The sequence below is a fragment of the Meles meles genome, chromosome 6 (assembly GCF_922984935.1).
Source record: "Meles meles chromosome 6, mMelMel3.1 paternal haplotype, whole genome shotgun sequence".
In the NCBI taxonomy this organism is placed as follows: domain Eukaryota; kingdom Metazoa; phylum Chordata; class Mammalia; order Carnivora; family Mustelidae; genus Meles; species Meles meles.
Window position 1 is genome coordinate 114505948 of NC_060071.1, and position 22478 is coordinate 114528425.

The following is a 22478-nucleotide window of genomic DNA, read 5'->3' on the forward strand; positions in this document are numbered from 1 at the left end:
CTAGGTTAAATTCAAAGGGAATTAATACCTTATACTAAAGAAACACCAGAATTTCAGCAATTTTTTTTATTTATTAAATCCAAGTTAAACTAAATATAATACTATTTAGAGAATGTATACTATACCATCCCGCTTTGATAAAATTATTCCTATACATGTTTCTGCTCACTCTATCTGTATATATGCACAGAAAGGTCTCTAGAATAATGTTCATAAAATGTATTCCAAATATCTGGAGTGTCTGCATGTGTGTGTGCGCACACACATGTGCATAGGGGATGTGTTGCCTTCCCGGTACTTTTCTACACTGCTAAAATTTTTAACATGATGATATAACTTCATAATAACTCCGTAAGTACAATTATGTTCAGTACCCTGATGAGAAAATCAGTTAATATACAGTAAAACTGGTTTCTGAATTCAAGCATTTTTGTTGCAGAGACCATAGTATCAATGCCTACATTATACTGCCTCAGTAAGTATATGTCAGATTTATTTATTAATTTAGCAATTTCTACATCCAATGTGGGGCTTGAACTCATGACTCCAAGATGAAGAGTTGCACACTCTACCAACTAAGCCAGCCAGGTGTCCCAAGTACATATATATTTTCAAAAAAATATGGGCAGCCTATGTTACCTGTAAAAACAAGCATATACTATACTTATTTTTAAAAGAGGGGGTGGGGGCTACATTAGTAGAGCACCTGGAAGGAGTAGCTTCTGATGTCTAATGTCATGTGCTAGTGGCAAACATGAAAAGTCAAGGGGTAGCCACAAACTCTCTATGCTGGATATTAAAGAGGCTTATTGTTTATCAAGCGTATCGCAGGTCAGTGTATCCAAAGCAAAATTGCTTTAGTAAAATTTAGGAATCTGGCAAGTAATGTTTATTTGAAAACCTGGGAGAGTGACATAATAACAGTCACTCCTCTTCATTATCAGTACGTCTCAGAAAAACACCACCTTGGGGTAAAAAGTATGCATTGGCTTAACTTTAGCAGAACATCTCTCAGAAAACATTTATATCAGAAATTCAGAGAAATTTGTGTGTACAGTTTAACACAGAATGGGCTTTGAAACAACTTGCCAAAGAGCCATTTGTTTTAAACTAGGAAGAAGTCCTGAATATTTAGTGGAAGGTATGTTAAACTGACATCTGCTACAACTTCAATGTCATTTTAAATATCATATTCATTAATGACTGAGACTTAATGTCTTTGTAGATTAATCCTGCTCAGTGAGTCTGAATATGCTATTCTTATTCACATGAATGTTCAAGATACTGGTTGCAGCAACATATGGCATCTCATACACTGAAATTCTTAGGAAAGCACAGTTTTTAAGTGCAGGAATCTGTTACCAAGAAAAGGGGGGTGGGGTAGAGGGAATGACACACACGCTTTCTCACGCAGTATGAGATACAACATTCAAGTATCAGGTTCCAGATATAACATTCAAGTATCTTTTTAAAAATAAAGACACTTTCCTCAATAACATCCTGAGATGTCAAATTTCTCAAGGAAATCTTCCACCCAAAAGTCACCCTTTGAATTAAATCTATGAATGCCCTGCTTCTTTCAACAAGAACAATCAACTGTGTTTGCCTTTCCAGAACAACCAGCTGGTTAACCAAATACAGAGAGAAACCAAACTTCCTCAGTCACCAGATGTCTTAATTTGGAACAGTTAGTAACAATGTGGAATAATCCAAAATTTTGAGCTGGTACTCTATGTTTACTACTTCTTTTTCTAATTCTGAATAGAAGCTTTTAAAAATTAAGCCAATGTGTTCTTTGAAAACTGCAAAAAAAAGGGATAAAAAGAACCACTGCCTATAGCCTGAACAGATCAATGTTAACATCAAAGAACCAGCCACTTGAATATTATATTATAGTTAGAAATTGATCTATTAACATTAAATCTGCTCTAAAGTCCTAAAGAATTACCCTATTCAATAACTCAAAAATGATTCTTGAAGGTCTGACATGACAGGCCTAGAACACACTGGATTCAGCTAAGAACACAACATAGCCCCTGCCTTCATGGAGGGCAGTGGGGTGACAGCCAGTTATAGAGACACACAACTAATTACAATAATAAAAATAGTTGAGGTGTTATGAAAAACAATAGCGGTTTAGGCAAGAAAAATGAGGCAGGAAAGTCTTTTGGATACAGTCATTAAAGGAAAGCCTCTCCCAGGGGTGACATTTCAGCCAAGACCAGAAGGAAATGAGGGAGCGAGGTATTGGACTCTGTGGGCCAAGAGCTGCCTCCTGGGCAGAGAGAAACAGCAAGTGGTTCATAGCAGCTGAAGCTGAGTCAGAGAAGGAAAGTGGTGTAGGAAATAAGGTTAAAGAGGTAGTCGCAAATAAATAAATAAATCTTAAAAAAAAAACAAAAAACAAAAAACCGAAACCCCAGAAACAAAAAAATACGATCTTGGGTCATGGGATCAAGCCCCTGTGTCTGGCCCCATGTTCACTGGGGAGTCAGCTGGGGATTCTCTCTCTCCCTCTAACACTCTCCCCAATTGCTCACATTCGCTCTCTTTCTCTCTCTCAAAATAAATAAGTATACAGAAAAAAAAAAAAAAAGAGGTAGCTTGATCCAGATAAGAGCTTTGCAGGGCCACAGTTGGAACTTGAGATTTTATTCTCAAGTGAGAGAGGAGGCTGGTTGAGAGAAGATGAGAGATGTCTGTCAAGGGATTCTTCTGGCTGCTGCCTGGAGAACAGACCTTAGGGCAAGAGATATAAAAGTGGAAGAAGTGGCTGGATACAGGCCACAGATATGAAAGAGGAATAAAAGGAATTTCCTGATTAAAAGACAAGTGGGGTATGAAGAGAGGTGACAAAGATGGATGAGGCTTTGATTTCTGGCCTGAGCAACAAAGCCAAAGTTGGCATGTTACTTTCAGGGTAATTACAAGCCTTTAAGAAAGTGCATGTCCTAAATATTGAACTTCGGTGTGGATAAATTGCATTTTTTCTTTTGAGACCCTATGCCCCTTAACAGCTAAGATTTTAACAGGTAAATACTCTTTTTGTGAGAAGCCTTGGGAGGGCAAGCAAAGCAGCAAATCAGCCACATATTGCAGTAACAGAGCCTCCAGACAATTTTATGTCATTTAGGTCAGCCTTTAAAACTTGTGAGAAGCCTCTCAGTAAAGCCCTGAGGCATAACTGTCTGGGTATATTATTGTCCTTCCCAGGTAAAGGCAACAAGATACTATCCTTATCAAAAAGGATCTTAAGAAAATCCACTCTATTAGTCAACCAGAGTAAAATAATTGCTTTCAGTTGGCACAGATACCAATAGCATGTGGGGATTAAGGATGACTGGATAGTAGCAAGAAATTAAGTTGTTATTTATTACTCTAGATCATAAGACAAATCTATCCTCAGCCATTGGACTTATTATGGACAAAATAGGGTATTAGAAGGACTAGTGCAAGAGATAATGAGTCCTTGAGCCTTATAGTCCTCTATAATAAGTCTTATGTACTGTAGGGTTTATTTATAGGGTGCTGTTCCCCCCCACCCCCGGGAGAGATTTTTGAGGGGTCAATCTAGATCTTAATGGGAGGGGCACTATGAATTCTGTCTACATATGTTGAGGATCTTGCCCGGAGTTGAGGTTACTAGGTTTAATAGTAGGAATGAATCCAAAGTTTAGACATCCTTGGTTTGTAGAGTACAAGTAAAGACAAAGGGGATTAAATTTTCCTAAGTGTTGGATTCAAACTCAAGGGTTAGTTCCCTTTTGGGGACCCCTGGGAGGTTCAGTCAGTTAAGCATGTGCTTTTGGCTCAGGTCATGATCCTAGGGTTCTGGGATCAAGCCCTGCACTGGGCTCCCCGCTCAGTGGGGAGCCCGCTTCTCCCTCTCCCTCTGCCTACTGCTCCCCCTATTTGTGCTGTCAAATAAATAAACAAAATAAAATTTTAAAATCCTCTTTAAAAAAAAAAAGGGTTATAAATAAACTGAGGGGTTGCTGGGGGTGGGTAGGTAGGGATAGGGTAACTGGGTTATGGACATTGGGGAAGGTATGTGCTATGGTGAGTGCTGTCAAATGTATAAGCCTGACGATTCACGGACCTGTACCCCTGGGGCAAATACATTATATGTTAATAAAACAAAATAATATTAAAAAAAGGGTTATTTCCCTTTTGACAGAAAAAAAAGGCAACATTAGATTTGTCGAGGAAATTTTATTCGAAGAAATATATGGGAACTAAATACATTATATGTTAATAAAATAAAATTAAAATAAATATAAAAATATATAAAAATTAAAAATAAAAATAAAAAATATTTTTAAAAAGGTCACTTCCTTTTTGACAGAAAAAATGGCAACATTATATTTCTCCAGGAAATTTTGTTCTAAGAAATATATGGGAACTAAATCATTGAGGACAAATGAGTAGCTCACTTGCGAAGATTTGACAAAAATATATGGGCTGAGGAATAGGTACATGTTGTGGTTTTGTTAAGACCCACCTCCACTCCACTATTTGAACATATGTATTACTTAGATGAAGAGACTCTTTAACTATAGGGGGGCTGAGCACTTATAGTGTAGCTCCTACATCAATTTCTAGCAATCCATTTCTAATAGCCAGGAGTTTTGCAATCATGATATAGTCCAGTAAGATGGATTTGGAGTTTCCATCTGTTAAAGGTAAATATTCAAAATCTTAGTTATCTTTTTTCTGGTGTCATGTTTCTACGGTGCAAGCTAACAGATTATCCAAACTGACAAAGTCAGGGGAGCACACTGTGTCCCATTTTATATGGGTTCTTTTGACCAACAGGAGGGATAAGTCTCTGTTTAGGCCATTTATGAACATGAAATTAAAAGCTGCCTGAGTGGCAGGTGCCTCAGTGGCGGGTGGCTCAGTGAAGCATCCAACGTGGATTCTGCTCAGGTCATGAGTTCAGGGTCATGAGATCAAGCCCCAGGTCGGGCTCCTGCTCCAAGCTATGTCTGCTTGAGATTCTGTCTCTCCCACTCCCTCTCCCTCCTCCTTCTTACTTGTGCGTAGGTACTCTCTCTCTCCCTCCTATAATAAATAAATAAATCTTTAAAAAATAAATAAATAAAAGCCACCCGAGTGGATTCAGCATCTATGGAAAGTCCAAAATTTTAAAAAATGACTTGGAGTCTTTAGTCATAGACATATTTAGTAGGCTTTTGAATGTATGCTTGAATTTTGTTCTGGTTCATGGGTTTAAGGAAGGCCCTAGGGATGTCTTCATGTAGCCTTTGACCATACCACAAACTTGATCATATAAAAGGGTGGTGGTTGGTTTAATTTAAATCTTATAGATTGCTGGAGTACCTGGGTGGCTCAGTGGGTTAAGCAAATGCCTCTGGCTCAGGTCATGATCCTGGAGTTGTGGGATCGAGGCCTGCCTTGGGCTCCCTGTTCAGCCGTGAGTCTGCTTTTCCCCTCTCACTCTGCCTGCCACTCCCCTTGCTTGTGTTTTCTGTCAAAGAAGTACATTTTAAAAAGCTTAAAAAAAAAAAAAGAAGAACCCTCCTCTCCAAAGCCTAGAACTTGAGATTTCCCCAAATAGCAGTTTGTTTATTTGTTGTTGCTGTTTAAGATTTTATTTATTTATTTGACAGAGAGAGAGGGATCACAGGTAGGCAGAGAGGCAGGCAGAGAGAGAGGGGGAACCCCCAAACAGCAGATCTATTGTTGAGCATGACCTTCTCTGACAAGCATGTAGGCTAACTGATAAGAGATGGAAGAGCAGGTTGGTAAGTTAGAGTTACAACACTGAATTCCTCTGCAAATGCATGGAGATTCCCATTTACGTTGGGAAAATTCTAAATTATAGTTCTAACTTTGGCCTCTGTCAATGGGATGTAGGAAATCTGGGGTAGTTTAGAAGGATCCTCTGGTTTAATTTAGAAAGGGAAGATTTTAATGGGATCAGTGGATGGGGTTTCAATAATAGGAAGGAAAGGAAGTTCAGAGAGAGAAGAAGTGTTAAGAGAGGTAAAGGGGAATATAGGGAGGTGGAGTCATAGGGTTAGGGAAGACCTTGGTTACCCCAAGGAAGAGGTCCCTGGTGTTTTTTTATATGTTAGTTGTTTATTTTCTTCAGTCAATTTAGAAACAGTATTTTGTAAAATGGCAGTTTTAGAATCCTAAACACATTGGGGCGCCTGGGTGGCTCAGAGGGTTAAGCCGCTGCCTTCGGCTCAGGTCATGATCTCGGGGTCCTGGGATCGAATCCCACATCGGGCTCCTTGCTCGGCAGGGGGCCTGCTTCCCCCTCTCTCTCTGCCTGCCTCTCTGCCTACTTGTGATCTCTTTCTGTCAAGTAAATAAATAAAATCTTTAAAAAAAAAACAACTTTAGAATCCTAAACACATTTAGAAGCTTCCAGACACCAATTAAAATAACTATCCCATTTGGATTGTTCAATAGTACAGCCATGGTCTTGTAACTTAGAGAAAAATAAGTATGGGGAAATCAAAGTTTCCACTGGACTTCTAATGGTCACTGGACTTCTAGGTTATCTTTAGTAAGACTGGTTTACTTAGTCAAACGTGTGTAAGGAAGGACTATAATTTTAAAAGATTTTATTTATTTATCTGAGAGAGAGAGAACATGCATGGGGTGTGCAGAGGGAGAAGCAGACTCCCTGGCAAGGGGGAAGCCCAAGGCAGGGCCCAATCCCAGGACCCTTAGATCATGACCTAAGCCCAAGGCAGGTGCTCAACCAACTGAGCCAACCAGGAGCCCCAGGACTGTAATTTTTTAACATAAAACCAGCCAGTGTTCCTGAAGGGGGAGGGCCACCCTTAGAAAATTCTGATGACCGGGATCCCATTATCAGAAATAAGAGTACATACCAGAAGGACAATTTGTCCTTATCCAGATCACAAATAAAGTCAGAGCTCTACCAAAGAAGGGAACTCAAGACCTAAGAGGAAATTTGCCAAACTGAAAAATTACCTTATTTGCAGAAGCAAAGAGTGCAAAGAGCTCAAGTGCAGGAACCTCACTTATTTCTGGACGTTGGTATTCCTTGGTGGTCACCTCCTTCAGATCCCACTTTTGATGCCATGTAATGCCTATCTAAGAGAAAAGAGATTAACTAAGACAACCTCGAGTTACCAAAAATCAAGTTTATTGAGCAACAGTTGATGAATTGCAGCTTGGGATAGGCCAACTCCAGTGAGCTATAGGAGAGTCCACTGAAGGCTCAGCTTGGTTTGCTTTTATGGGCAAGGAGCACAAAAGGAGAAAGTCCAGCTAGGAGCCAAGCAACAAGCATGAAGATGAGAGAGATTCTTAGTGGATGCTCATCAGTCAGAAGATAAAGTTCAATCCTCTATAAATCAAGCATTTATGAGAAATCAGTCTCAGTCTTTAAGTTTCATTTTTCTGAGGGCACATGTATGAGATTCTCCACTTTATATCCTTCGGTTCCATTTTATATTAAAATCTTTCCACTGTTTTATCCATCTCAAGCCTGAAGGACATGTGGGGATGCCAGAAGCTGAATATATAGCAGATATTTGGATTCATCAGTCTACAGCTCAGGGGGAATGTATACAATGGGCTTATAAGATTATAGGTAGTAGGCAGTAGTTTAAAACTAGGAAAGTGGATAAACCTACTGAAGGGAAATTATACAGAATGATATAAAACAGCAAGTCAAAAATGGAACCCTAGAATACCACTGTTCAAAAAATGGGCAGAATAAGAATGAACTATAAGGGAGACAAAGGAAAAAAAGAACTAGAAAAATTTCAGAAAAGTGGCCAGACAACAGCTTATGTTAAATGATCATTAATATCTAGATTTTTGTATCACATGCATTGCTTCATTTAACCCTACCAGTGACCCTAAAAGATAATCTTTCTATTACTGCTTTTTAGATTACGCAACAGAAGCTTACAGAAATAGGTCTTGCATGGTAGTTGAAAGAACAGGTATATGCTCAGGTTCAAATTCTGGTGTCACTAGCTATGTCTTTCAGCTTCCTATTTTTCAAACAGGGATAACAGTTGCAACATCAGAGGGTTGTTATAAGAAGTAATTTAATTACTACATGGTAAGTGCTCAAAATGATGCCTGGTACAAAGGAACAATAAGTTCCAGTACAGAGAATTTCGAAGAAATGCAATGGTTTCAAATGATAAATCTGTAGAATAAACTATTAGGTATAAATTCTATTATCTATCTATATACGTGTGTGTGTGTGTGTGTGTGTGTGTTTATATACATACACATATATGTATATGTTTATATACATATATATACACACACACACACAGAGTAATTATATATACATATATATACATGCATATGCACATACCCATGCTGTTAATCATGGTAACTGAGATTTAAAATGTATACACCCAAGGGCACACACACACAAGGTGGGAGGGAGGGGAGGCAGATTAGATACATCTAAGGTGAATTCACAGTATGAATTATGCCTCAAAAAAGTCACCAAACAGAAAGATGCTTTAACATATTAATAATTCTTTAAATTTCCACTGTTAACCAGTGTTACCCCGACACTGGATATCTTGCAATCATGTCAACATATCTCACAAAATCAGGCAATATTTTATAAGAATTTATAAATTGATAGTTAAAGATACTTTCCTTTATATTCTAAAGTAGATTCACTATTTAATACTCCAAATTGGGTGAATGTCCAAAAGGGATCTGTTGAAATTGAAATCAAAATGGCAAAACCCTTGAACATAAATATTTATAGCTTTATACTTGTGTAAAGATACAGTAGGACAGATGAGTTCTCTTAACTACTTTGTGCCATATCATGGGAAGATCAGAATCTAGTTAAATTCTAAATTCATTTCCTCTCTTCTGAACACAGTGAAAGATCCTGATAATAGAGAAATAACCAACAAAAGGAGTAATTCTTGAACCATCCTGCAAAAGCCGGATATTAAGAGAAAAAAAAATTCACATTTACTTTATAGATCTGACATGAAGGATAAAAAGTATTGGAAATAATGTACTGTCAATTGTAAGTTTACTAAACACATGAAAATGTTTAGCTTAGGACTTACGCTATCAAACTCTTTCAATACTTGCCTTCCTTGCCCTTGGAATTAACTACTACTGCCATCTAGCAAGAGGTCCAAAAATTAGAGAATGGAATAAAAAAAAAAATCATTCAGGGCTTACCTACAAAGTCTAAACAGACAGATACTTTAACTGATTAGTAATTATTGAAATTTTTGCTGCTAACCATGATAACCAAGATTGAATTTCTCTTGTTCTTTCTCTCTTCCCCATGCAACATAAATGATCACCTCTATGTGAACTCCTAGATTTTACCATCAAACCTGATCTCTCTTCAAAATTTCAACCTCATATTTCTAACATCTGCCTAGACCACTATCCCTGAACATGCTACCAAAACTTCAAATTCAATATACCCAAAATATAACTCAAATACCTGTATTCTTCATCTACACAATCTTCTCAGTCATCTGGGCTCAACATCTCAGAATCATCTTTGATTAAGAAAGTCAAAGGACAAGATGCAACTAGCCAATAAACCTTACCTTGAAAATCATCCCACACATTTATCTCATCATGTCCGCCCCACCATTATCCTCCTCCAGCAGTCCATTACCCCTCATCTGCCAACTGCACTGGTTTCCTGTATGGCCCTGACACAGAACAGGGCAGGAAATGCTTGATTTAACATCTAATTCCTGGAAAAAGATGAGAAGAATAGGATAAATTCTTACTTCATATAAAAAGTTTTGATCTTAGAAATCAATTTCATGTTGTAAAAAGTACTGACATTCAGTGTGACATGAAGTGGAAAATAAAAGCAGATATGTGATTTCGCAAACATTTAAGGACATAAAACTACTTAATTTTTATAAAGCGTCATATACATTCTCTTGCTTGTGCATGGGCTACAGTTGTTCAAACATGTGAATCACACACTATATTTTATAGCAACCCCAGACATAGCAATATTTTTTTTAAAGATTTTATTTATTTGACAGAGAGAGATCACAAGTAGACAGAGAGGTAGGCAGAGAGAGAGGGAAGCAGGCTCCCTGCTGAGCAGAGAGCCCGATGCAGGACCCGATCCCAGGACCCTGAGATCATGACCTGAGCCGAAGGCAGCGGCTTAACCCACTGAGTCACCCAGGCACCCCAAGACATAGCAATATTTTAATGGGTGAAATATTTTCCCCACAATAAAACTGTAAAAAAGATTGCTAATGTTTCCAAGAATCCTATATTGTCTTCTTGAGTTATCTAGATCCTACCCATGCTTCAAGATCTAGATCAAACTCTACCAGTACTGAAAAATTATTCTTAACCTGGCCTAAAGCAAGTTTTTACTAAGTCTGAATGCCAAAATATATTGTTATTTATATAGCAGTAATCATATACTAAATATATTGAAGTGTTACTTTTCTCTAGTTATATTTCACATATTCACATATTTATATTTGTTTCTCTCTACTATTGAGTATACATTTCTTTTTTTTTTTTAATTTTATTTATTCATTTGACAGAGAAAGATCACAAGTAGGCAGAGAGAGAGAGAGAGAGAGAGAGAAGAGGAAGCAGGCTCTCTGCCGAGCAAAGAGCCCGATGTGGGACTCGATCCCAGGATCCTGGGATCATGACCTGAGCCGAAGGCAGAGGCTTAACCCACTGAGCCACCCAGGAGCCCCTTGAGTATACATTTCTTAAAAGACAAGAGCCAAGTTTTCCAATTCTCTTAATATCAATCCTCTACCAGCTTGAGGCTATCTCTATAGCCTACCTCACAAAATCCTCCTTCCCAGAGAGGAGTATAAAAACACAAACACACATAAAACATACTCCAAAGAGGAAAACAAAGAGGCAAAGATAAGAAATTACACAAAATGTAAAACAATGACAAGGATAGGAAACACACACACACACACACACACACACACACACACACACACACACACCCAAAGCCATAGACACAGCTATCCCTTTTCGGGAGAAAGCAAAGACACAAAGAAAAAGAAATAAGAAACCAAGCAGTATCAATATTGACATCCATGACATCCATAAACACAGCTTTTAGGTCAATTCACTTTAAACTCTATAGTCATAGAAAACACCATGAAGGCAGAACTGAGGAAGCTAAGAAAGGGTTGGGACTTGGGAGCATCACTTTCTTACCACCTTACACAGTACCTTATAGGCAGAAAGCATTCGATGAACACCTACTAGTGTGAACATGATTTAATAGATAGTACTACACACCCAAATTCCAGAATTAAACAATTTGTTCAAAATGCTATTCCTTCACAAAATACATTATAGGATTAAGTTACCTCAAATTTCCAGAGTAATGCAGCAAATACTATGTGCTTTATATGATATAAACATGGTTTTGATGCCAAAAAAGGATACATACACATTTTAATCATTCAAGAGTTTCAAAAATAACCCAATGATTCATAAATTGTATTCTTTCTATTTTTAGAATGGCTCAGAGGATTTGTGTGTTTCTCAAATTCCATTCTTAATTCCTAAGAAAAAGTCCAATTTGATTTTACAATTTCAGGGGGAAAAAAGAAGAGACAATTTGGAGGAAATAAAGTAGCTTTATAAAAATAATTCAGTGCCATGTAAAATACAAATTAGTAATAGGCTAATGGAATCACAAGTTTAAAAAAACTAACCCTTATGAAAAACTTAGCTTCAATATCTATTCTTTCTTCCTTTCTTAAAAAATAGATGCCTGTCATGCATGCTAACAACTTAAAAGTCCAAGTAATACAGGGCTGCAGAATTTATGAAGAGAAATACTCTGATAGGATGAAAACCAAGATGAGGGGTATCTGGGTGGCTCAGTTGGTTAAGTTACTGCCTTTAACTCAGGTCATGATGCCGGGGTCCTGGGATCCAGCCCCATGTCGGGCCCCTTGCTCAGCAGGGAGCCTGCTTCTCCCCTGCCTGCCGTTCCCTCTGCTTGTGCTTGCTCTGTGTGTGTGTCTCTCTCTCTTCCTTGCTCTGTCAAATAAATAAAGTCTTTAAGAAAGAAAACCAAGATGAAAATACTCTGACAAGCAGCCAAGAATTGGAAACACAATGGGAAATAAAGGAACATGTCTTTGGGGTGGACTCGGTTAGTATGAGTAAGCTAAAGAGGGGTTATGGGGAAAGATCTGCACTAGAAGCAGGCGTACTTTTTTTCACATGACCTTCAGTTAATCATTGAATCTGATCTGAATCTTGGTTTCTCATATTTCCATTTGTTCTACTTACTGGCTCTTTTTTTTTTTTTTAAAGATTTTTATTTATTTATTTGACAGAGAGAGAATAAGTAGGCAGAGCAGCAGGCAGAGGGAGAGAGGGAGAAGCAGGCTCTCCACGAGCAGGGAGCCCGATGTGGGACTCGATCCCTGGAACCATGAGTGGAAAACAGCCACCAGGCACCCCATTACTGGCTCTTTTGTATTCATCAATGATATTAATAGTAAATAAGACTGAACTCTTGCTGTATGCAAGGTACTGTTCTAAATGCTTTATATGCATTGTATCTCATTTAGACCTCTGGATGGCCCTATAGAGTACCTTACTTTGCCGGTTCTAGAAGAAAGTGAGGCTTACAAAAGGCAGGTGATTTGCCAAAGATCACTCGGCTCACAGTGCATAGCAGGGACAGGAAAAGAAATCTGATTTTATTTATTTATTTAAAAGCTTTTATTTATTTACTTGACAAAGAAAGAGGAACACAAGCAGGGGGAAGTGGGAGAGGAATCTCCCACTGAGCAGGGAGCCCAGTGTGGGGCTTGATCCCAGGACTTTGGGATCATGACCAGAGAGGAAGGCAGATGCTTAACTGACTGAAGCACCCAGGCGCTCCTAGAGCCCACACTTAAATGCTTTCTTACACTGACCCTCAAATGATATAAAGGATGTACTTTACAAAGCATTTTTAAATGGTCATTCAAATGTAAAGTTGTTATAATTCTCATCTGCATTAAATGAGATGAATCAGTACCACTCATACAACCAAGTAACATGGTTAAAAATTTAAAGAACATACATGTGGAAAGTCTTAATATCAGCAAAGATTTAAAATCAAAACCAATACCATACGATGTGAAGTCCAGCATAATTATTAATTGCCTAGACATGCAAATTTCAAGTATTTACAAGGTTAAAAAAAGATTTAAAATAATATCAGCTGTAAGTTATGATAAATTTAAAAATATAAGCCATAACCTAGAGCTTTTTCTCTTCTATTATTCCATATTCATATTTGATGAATAATATTGAATAAAATCAGAGAAAAATTTATTTTTAAGATTTACTTAGAGTGGGGCGCCTGGGTGGCTCAGTGGATTAAGCCACTGAGCCTTCGGCTCAGGTCATGATCTCAGGGTCCTGGGATCGAGCCCCGCATCGGGCTCTCTGCTCCACAGGGAGCCTGCTTCCTCCTCTCTCTCTGTCTGCTTCTCTCCCTACTTGTGATCTCTCTCTCTCTGTCAAATAAATAAATAAAATCTTAAAAAAAAAAAAAAGATTTACTTAGAGTGAGAGAGAGCATGTACAAGCATGAGCAGGAGGCACAGAGGGAGAGGGAATCTCAAGCAGACTCTGCCGTTGAGCACAGAGCTCAGATGCCGTGCTCAGCACTACACAGTGCCTCAAAGAAAGGAATTTATTTATTTTTTAAATTTATTATTATTTTTATTAACATATAACGTATTATTTGCCCCAGGGGTAAAGGTTTGTGAATCGTCAGGCTTACACACTTCACAGCCCTCACCATAGCACACAACCTCCCCAATGTCCATAATCCAACCACCCTCTCCCTCCCCACCCCCTCAACCCTCAGTTTGTTTGTGAGATTAAGAGTCTCTTATGGTTTGTCTCCCTCCTGATCCCATCTTGTTTCATTTTTTTCCTTCCCTACCCCCCAAACCCCCCACTCTGCCTCTCAAATTCCTCATATCAGGGAGATCATGTGATAATTGTCTTTCTCTGATTGACTTATTTTGCTCAGCATAATACCCTCTAGTTCCATCCATGTCATTGCAAATGGCAAGATTTCATTTCTTTGATGGCTGCATAGTATTCCATTATATATATATCACTATAATATATATCACTATTATATATAATGATATAATATATGATATAATATATAATATATTATATATGATAATATACGATGTATATTATATATGATTATATATGAATATATGATATAATGTATAATAATGATATAATATGATATAATATATCATTATATATAATAGTGATATATATAATATATTATATATTATACATCTTTATCCATTCATCTGTTGATGGACATCTAGGTTCTTTCCATAGTTTGGCTATTGCGGACATTGCTGCTATAAATAAGGAATTTATTTAATAGTATTTGTCAGGCACTGTTTTAAGCACTTCACAAATATTTACTCATTTAACTCTTATAACAGCTATGAAGTACTTGTAATTATCCTGTTTCATAGATGGGACAACTGAAGCACAGAATGGTTACATGTAAACAGCCCAAGATCACAGAGCTAGTAATTGCAGCCAGTATTCAATTCAGGCAATTTGGTTTAAAAATCTGTGCTCTTAACCACCAGCTCTGCTACAATTTACAGAACGGTGAAATTCTTTTCTTGGGGGAGGGTAAGATTTTATTTATTTACTTGTCAGAGAGAGAGTGAGCGCACAAGCAGGGGAGATGGCAGGCAGAGGGAGAAGTAGGCTCCCTGATGAGCAAGGAGCCCATTATGGGACTCAATCCAAGGACGCTGGGATCATGACCTGAACTGAAGGCAGACACTTAACCATTTGAGCCACCCGGGCATCCCATGAAATTATTTTTTTAAAAGCCAATAAGAAGTAATGATCACAATGAACGCTCACGAAGAGAAAAGAGCTATCACTTATCTCAGTATACATATCGACACTAAGGAACATGTAAAAGAAATATTTTAACTGACATGATAAACAAAGTAATCTACATTATCAGGAAAAGTTTTAATTATAATGGCACACTGAGCTAATTTGTCTTTGGAAAAAGTTTCTTTTAATTTTCCTATGAAACTATATGGTTAGTAAAGCAATGACATTTGGAAACTAATATTAATTAACATTAAAAGATTTGCTAGACAGGATTTTTATCATTTTTTGGTCTAGCCGCCTTATGAAGAGGCAAAAAACTATGCTAGAGCTTAAAAAAAAAATCACCTGAACTGGTAGAATTCGTAACAGAATTAATGCTAAATATGAACCCTTTAAAAAATACAACACACAGGGGCACTTGGGTGGCTTAGCTGGCTAAGCTCTGACTTTGGTTCAGGTCATGATCCCAGGGTCCTGGCATCAGGCCCCATTTTTGAGCCCAGAGTCAGGCTCTCCGCTAAGCAGGGAGTCTGCTTTTCCTTCTCCCCGGCCCCTCTCCCTTTTTCATGCTCTCTCTCAAATAAATCAATAATATCTTTTCTTTAAAAAGGTAAAATATATACTTAATATGACCTGCTAAAAGAATCACATTTTGCAAAGGACTACTGTACTTGTCATTTCATTGATTCTCACAACTATGAGAGGTAAGTAGGACAAGCAATAGTGTTATTCCACAAATAAGTAAACTAAAGCTCAGAAAAGTTTAACATTTTATATGGTCTAGATAGAAAGATCTTCTGATTCCAAGTGCTTATCACATGGTGCTGCCAACAATTTTATGCTTTATACTTCTCAAGTTGTTTAATAACAATTAATGCTTAGCCAAGAAAATTTGAAAAATAGTGAACACATAATGAAGGTTCTGCTCCTTAAAACGTTAAAGTGTTTTGTTAAAAACTTTGTTGTATGGGGCGCCTGGGTGGCTCTATCAGTTAAGCATCTGCCTTCGGCTCAGGTCATGATCCAAGTCCTGGGATCGAGCCCTGCATCGGGATCCCAGCTTGTCAGGAAGCCTGCTTCTCTCTCTTCCACTCCCCCTGCTTGTGTTCCCTCTCTGTCTCTCTCTTGGTCAAATAAATAAATAAAATCTAAAAACAAGCAAATGAACAAAAAAAACTTGTATGATGTACAATTTATCTCCTGAAACGAACAGTTAACTCAGCCAAAATGAACTTGAAATCCAAGAAAAAAAAAATCTGTATTAAAGCTAAGTGAGGGGCACCAGGGTGGCTCAGTGGGTTAAAGCCTCTGCCTTCGGCTCAGGTCATGATCCCGGGGTCCTGGGATCAAGCCCCGAATAGGGCTCTCTGCTCAGCGGGGAGCCTGCTTCCTCCTCTCTCTCTGCCTACTTGTGATCTCTATCAAATAAATAAATAAATCTTTAAAAAAAATCTTAATTAAAAAAACTAAGTAAATCCAATTTTAAATCCTTAAACATGAAATAATGTGACCCTACAATAGTACTATTTTTTGAGAATTAAAAACAAAAATCATGGGGTGCCTGGGTGGCTCAGCCAGTTGAGTGTCTGCCTTCGGCTAGGGTCATCTCAGGATCCTGGGACAAAGCCCTTCATCAAGCTCCCTGCTCAGTGAGGAGTCTACCTCTCCCTCTGCCCTTGCCCCTGCATGTGTTCTCACTCTCTCTCAAACAAATGAATGTAATCTTAAAAAAAAAAAAAAAAAAAAAAAAGTCACTTCTAACTACCATTTTATCTCAGTCACTTAAGTTTACTCTAAACCGAGTAAGGCAACTTATAAGATCAAATGATTCTGCTTGATGATTGGGAAACCTAAGAAATTTGTTAGTTACTGAGAAAAGCTAGTTTCCCAGAAATGATCAATTTCAGAGAGGTTTTTGGTTGTTTTTGTTTTTACTTTTTAAAGTAGGCGCTATACCCAGTGTGGAACCCAATGCAGTGATTGAACTCACAATGCTGAGATTAAGAGTTGCATACTTAACTGACTGAGCCACCCAGGTCCCCTCAAAGATAAACTATCTTTTTTTTTTTAAGATTTAATTATTTGATAGAGAGAGAGAGAGAGGGAGAGAGAGCGAGGGTGCACCAGATTTTGGGACGGGGGTAGAGGCAGAGGGAGAGGGAAAAGCAGACTCCTGAGCAGGGAACCCAATGCGGGACTTGCTCCCAGGACCCTAGGATCATGACCTGAGCTGAAGGCAGACGCTTAACTGACTGAGCCATCCAGGCGCCCCTAAAGATAATTTTTTAAATGTACATTCCTCTATATTTATTTCAGGTAGATTTAATTATTACCAAACCAAGGAACAGAGATGGCTGGTGAACCAAACGTTTAACAAATGGAATTACTTAGGCTTGGATTACTGGGAGAATTTTTAAAAAACTTAATTACATAATTAGTCATCAGGAAAACGCTTAGTAAATAATACTTCGTACTTCATAGTCTATAAACTGCGTATCACACCCTCACATCCCTAAGTCAGGAGGCAAACTGTCCCTGGACTTGCAAAGATGACCTAAAACTGATTTTGCAACCATTAGCTTGACATCCATCCATTTTGAGGAAATAAAGACACCAAAGTGAAGCAGCTGAAAAAAGAATTTCTTTGGAAGTTATTTGTGAAAAAAATACTATGACATTTTTTCCGTGTTCCCACTTTACCAAGGATGAGTAGCTCAAACTTAGACCTTGATCTGGTCCCCGGTAGATTATGGATACAGGTTCTACGCCTGGCAAAGTCTAAGAGACTGTGGCTCGCTACCTGCTCAAAGAAAACAAAGAAAAATGGCTGCATTGCATCGTTATTGGCCTGTACATGCAGACTTTGTCAGGGCCAAGGATATGAAGCTTTTTCCTGTGGACCCGATAATGGCATTGGTATGGAACCAGCTTAAGAAGGACTTTTGGCATTTGGATGCCACGGAGAGTTCATAGGGCGAAGAAACTAAAGGCTGGAGGTTAAGGGCTTAGAACAAATCTTTTTTTTTTTTTTAAGATTTTATTTATTTATTTGAAAGACAGAAATTACAAGTAGGCGGAGAGGCAGGCAGAGAGAGAGAGGAGGAAGCAGGCTCCCTACTGAGCAGAGAGCCCTACGCAGGGCTCAATCCCAGGACCCTGGGATCATGACCTGAGCCGAAGGCAGAGGCTTTAACCCACTGAGCCACCCAGGTGCCCCGGGCTTAGAACAAATCTTAAGCAGCTGGCTAAGTACTGCCCATTGTGGCAGAGAATAACTCATCAGCAGATCTCCAGTGAGACACACAACTAACATTTGCTAGATGTGACTTTCTGTCAGAGAAAGCAACATGAAAAAAGTAATGTAGGTCACTTCCAGGCCTGGCCCATATAAATGTCCCATACATACTTCTCCTTCCCACTCCATTGACAAAGCATAGAGATCTTTAGTGAATAGTTCCTACATACTGAATACCTATTCAGAGCTGGGCTCCTTTCATACTCTTATTCCAACATACCTATACCAAATGGTAAGGGATCCAACTCATCAGATCCAGTCTCCTAATTATGACTTTCAGATAGACACGAGAGCAATAGTTGGGTTATTTTCTTCTGCAGATATGACAAAAACCTGGTCATCAGGTTTTGGAGAGTATTAATGATGAGGGGCTGTCAGTCCAATTCTTGATGAAGCCTAGGGCACATTCTAGCCTTAGAAGCAATGGGACCCAAAGTCTTTATCTGGTTGCCTACAAGGCTTCCTTATCAAGAATCCCCATCATCTGAGGTCATACTTCTTAAACTGGGGGACACAACTATGACTATAGTAAACTGGCTATTATAAGTCACGAAACAGTCTAAATCCCTAAGACAGCAATGTTATGATGTAGCAAATAATTCAGAAGAGTATCAAACATGGGCATATTATGAAGTCAAATACAAAAGTCACACGAATTCTTAAAGTAGAAGATTAGAACTCAAAGAAATTTCACTCTTCATGCATATTCAATTAGACTTTAAGCTGCACGAGAATAGGATCTCTTTTACACTCTTTATACCCTTTGTAGTAAGCTAAAAGATGGCCCCCAAAGATATCCAAATCCTAATTCCTATGAATGTTTCCTTACATGACAAAGGGGTTTGTAATTAAGATTTTGAGATGGAGAGATTATTTTAGATTATCGAAGTGGAACCTAAATGTAAGCATAAGTGCCCACATAAGAGAAGGCAGAGGAAGGTTCGACTATAGAAAACAGTATGATTATGGAAAAAGAGATAGCTGTGACATGGTTGGGAAGATGAAGGTAACACAAGCCAAGGAACATATGCAGCCACCAGAAGCTGAAATAGGCAAGGAAATGAGTTCTTCTCCTCAGAGCCTCTAGAAGGAATCATAACTCAGAAGTTGAGCTGAGCTAGCTTTATGCTATCTACATCAGTCTAAGAATACAAACTATGTAACTCTTCTGCATTTACAGGGTACACCGTCCTCAACCCTGGATGAATAGGTGAGGGGGTCATATAGGCTTCAGAGTATGTTGGAGCTTCCAGACTGGGGAACAAATGAAGACTGCAGAGAGTAGAGTGCCTACAGAGGGCATGGAAGTTTGACCCCTTTCTGCATACCTCACTTTGCATGCATCTCTTCCATCTGGCTGTTGGGTCATATGCTTTTTCATAGCCTTTAACAAGCTGATAAATGTCTGTAAGTTGAGCAAGATGCACTGGTGGATGCTCTTCAGGAAGGGCTCATTAGGGGCAGTGCTGGAAGTGATGCCACTGACACCTCACACTGGAAATGCTACTCATCAAGCCAGACAACAGATGATGGAACATTTGGTTCAAAGCGTCCCGGCTTCTCTCAATGGCCTTTCCATTCCTAATGAAATGCTACTTAAATGATTCATGCGGGCTGAAAATTCAGGGAGATGAGAACCTAGCAGATTAAATGGCGGGGCGGGGGTGGGGGGGATCTTTAAAAAGAAAAGAGGTAGTTCACACGTGGTACTAAGCTACATATTACCACTCTTTTATAGACACAGAATATACAAAACTACAGATATAAAATTACCTAACTATCTATGCTATTTAATGCTCGTCGGACCTCACAGGAAAAAACTTGAAAAGCAAAGAAAAATGATTATCATCAATAATTTATATATTACATCCATTCTCCCATTTGATCCTTAAAAGTATAGGAAACAGTCATGTAGTCAGGTCTGGTATTGATTTCAGTTCTGCAGTCGAGGAAGCTGCAGCTCAGAGGACGACTTGCCCAAAGGTTAGGAAATGGTTCCTAGTCCAAGGTCTTCCATTAAATGAGTTTACGTCGATAATATCAATTCACTTATAAGTATGTTGTGTTAACTTCTTTTTTTTTTTTTTTTAAAGATTTTATTCATTTATTTGACAGAGAGGGACCATAAGTAGGCAGAGAGGCAGGCAGAGAGAAAGGAGGAAGCAGGCTACCCGCCAAGCAGAGAGCCCGACGCGGGGCTCGAACCCAGAACCTCGGGATCACGACCTGAGCCGAAGGCAGAGGCCTCAATCCACCGAGCCATCCAGGCGCCCCTGTTGTGTTAACTTCTAAAATAACTTCAAGTTCGGAAAGAAAACAGGAGCAACATTTGACAATTTAAGAGTGTATTTTAATTTTACGTCTTTGGAAACCAAATGCCACACTCAAGAGACAAGCCGAAGACAACATGTGGACGAGTTACTAAGCAGTCTTGTTTCCTCACTTGAGAATGAGAACAGTTAATAGGACCCTTACCCTTTAGGTTGCTATGTGGATTATATATCACACGTAAAGGGTTTTTAAGATAGCTGGTCTCACGGTTTGTATTATATATTACAGGACGTCTCTTCACAAATGAAAATTGGCTTTCTGACTTCGAAAGTTTACGAACTCAGGAGACAAGAAAAATGAGAGTTGCAGGAGAAAAACAAAAACAGGTCCTGGGTACCGTTCCTTGAACACCAGACGAAGGGCACTTCGCGTCTACAGAAATGTATCACAGAGGCGACTCCTCTGTCGCCGGCGACTGCGACCCCAACACCCAACCCGCGGAAGGCCCACAGGGCACGGACAGAGCGGATATGGTGTAGGGGCTCCCATCCCGTCACCAGAAGACCCGGCACGTGGCTCCCTCCTCCCAGCCCCTCCCCACTTCCCTCAGAGGTTCTCGTGCCAGAGAATCAGCGACGACGGCTTTCTAGTCTAAAGCCACACTGTCGCCAACCGTGGAGATAACTGCCCAACCCCCGAACACGTCCAACCCAACCCTATGAGATATACCTCAACTGCAAGCCCACAACGCACGCGGGAGGAAACGCGAGCTCAGCCTGGAGGCGCCACTGACGACCGGAACTCCACCCACTACCCCTCTGATAGGGTAAACTCGCAAAGGAAGATGAAGCACATTGGTCAGCAGTCCAGAGGCGGGGGAAGCGAAAGAGGGCGGGTGGGGAGGGGCGACGAAGTGCCAAGACCCAGTCTCTCTCCGGATTGGACGAAAGCAGGACGTCTGCGCCTGCGTAGACCCAGTTTCCGTAAAGCGCCGCACAGGACCTCCTCTTTTACGGTTCGGTAACGGAAGTTTCAACGACTCATTGGTTGTGACGAAGGTGGTGTCTCCTGGCTGCGTGGCCAATAAAGGGCAAGAATAAAGCGGGTTCCGCCTCTTCCTCGAGCGACTGAGTCCTTCCGTTGTCGTCGGGCAATGTGAGTTCCTTTTTGCTTTAAGACGACGTAATTTCCACTGAGACAAATTAAGGTAGAGAATTATGGTGACCAGGAAGCTTCTACTGCGAGTAAGAAATACTTAATAGTTAGGGCCCTCAGAACCCACGTACCCTCAGAACTTCTAAGTATGACTTCAAAGTTGGAAGGTTAAGAAACCGGTTCTTTAGGCCCCCCTTTTTTTTGCGTGGCTTTGTCATTGGCTGAAACAGCTATCAATTTGAAAGTAGCTCCGCCTGCGTCCCGGGAACTCTGGGATTTGTAGTATCAGACGCTCAAGTTCTGTAGCTTTAAATGCAGTTGTTGTTGCTGAGTTCAGCCTAACACCCACTGACGTTTACTGTGGTTTTGATGTGTTCCGTTGCGCTTTTTATCTTTTCACTGATCAGCACCGTTAAAGCCAGAGGACACTTAGGGAAATTGAAAAGATGTCATGTGTGTCTGTAAAGATAAGTAGTTGAAATACTGTACAAACATTATACCGCTTGTGCTTGGGCACGCTGTGCTAGATGTTCATAAATAGGGTACTAAGATTCTTGGCTTGTAAAAATTTTGCTATTACCATAAAACGGTCTTTTTTCAAATTAGTGTGCATTCGAAAATACTTGAAAAGTTCCCGAAATTTGGTCGTTACATATACTGTTTTGGCGGAGGTAGCAGCTGCTTACATCAATCAAGTGTTGATAGGACAGGAAGCAGAACTGGCTGCTGCCTTAACAGAAGAGCGCTGTAGTTAAAATGTCAAGCGTGACCAATCTCAGGTTACACGCATTGTGTATTACTCAAGATTGTATTATGAAGTCCATTTCCAGCCTTTATGGAAACATCGTGTTCCTTTAAGGCC

General features: G+C 39.4%; 1 protein-coding gene and 1 long non-coding RNA gene across 11 annotated transcripts in view; one reads left to right on the forward strand and one right to left on the reverse strand.

The window, feature by feature from the left end:
* Positions 1-21254, reverse strand: part of WDR89 (WD repeat domain 89) — a 36779-nt gene extending 15525 nt beyond the window's left edge. The window contains exons 1-3 of one of the 9 annotated variants that reach the window (XM_046007168.1): positions 21191-21248; positions 9573-9725; positions 7026-7098 (exon numbers count right to left, since the gene is read on the reverse strand). In XM_046007168.1, the coding sequence (XP_045863124.1) occupies positions 7026-7087 (62 nt within the window). In that variant the 5' untranslated portion in view covers positions 7088-7098; positions 9573-9725; positions 21191-21248. Of the gene's footprint in view, positions 1-6975; positions 7099-9572; positions 9974-11702; positions 11885-21190 lie in introns of those variants that run through there. The other 8 variants (XM_046007169.1, XM_046007170.1, XM_046007174.1 and 5 more) reach the window with 8 other exon arrangements.
* A 175-nt stretch (positions 21255-21429) lies between these two features.
* The window catches only part of LOC123944404, a 60168-nt gene continuing 59119 nt past the window's right edge, over positions 21430-22478 (forward strand). For both annotated transcript variants that reach the window (XR_006818787.1, XR_006818786.1), the window contains exon 1: positions 21430-21616. This is a non-coding gene — a long non-coding RNA (uncharacterized LOC123944404). The remainder of the gene's footprint in view (positions 21617-22478) is intronic.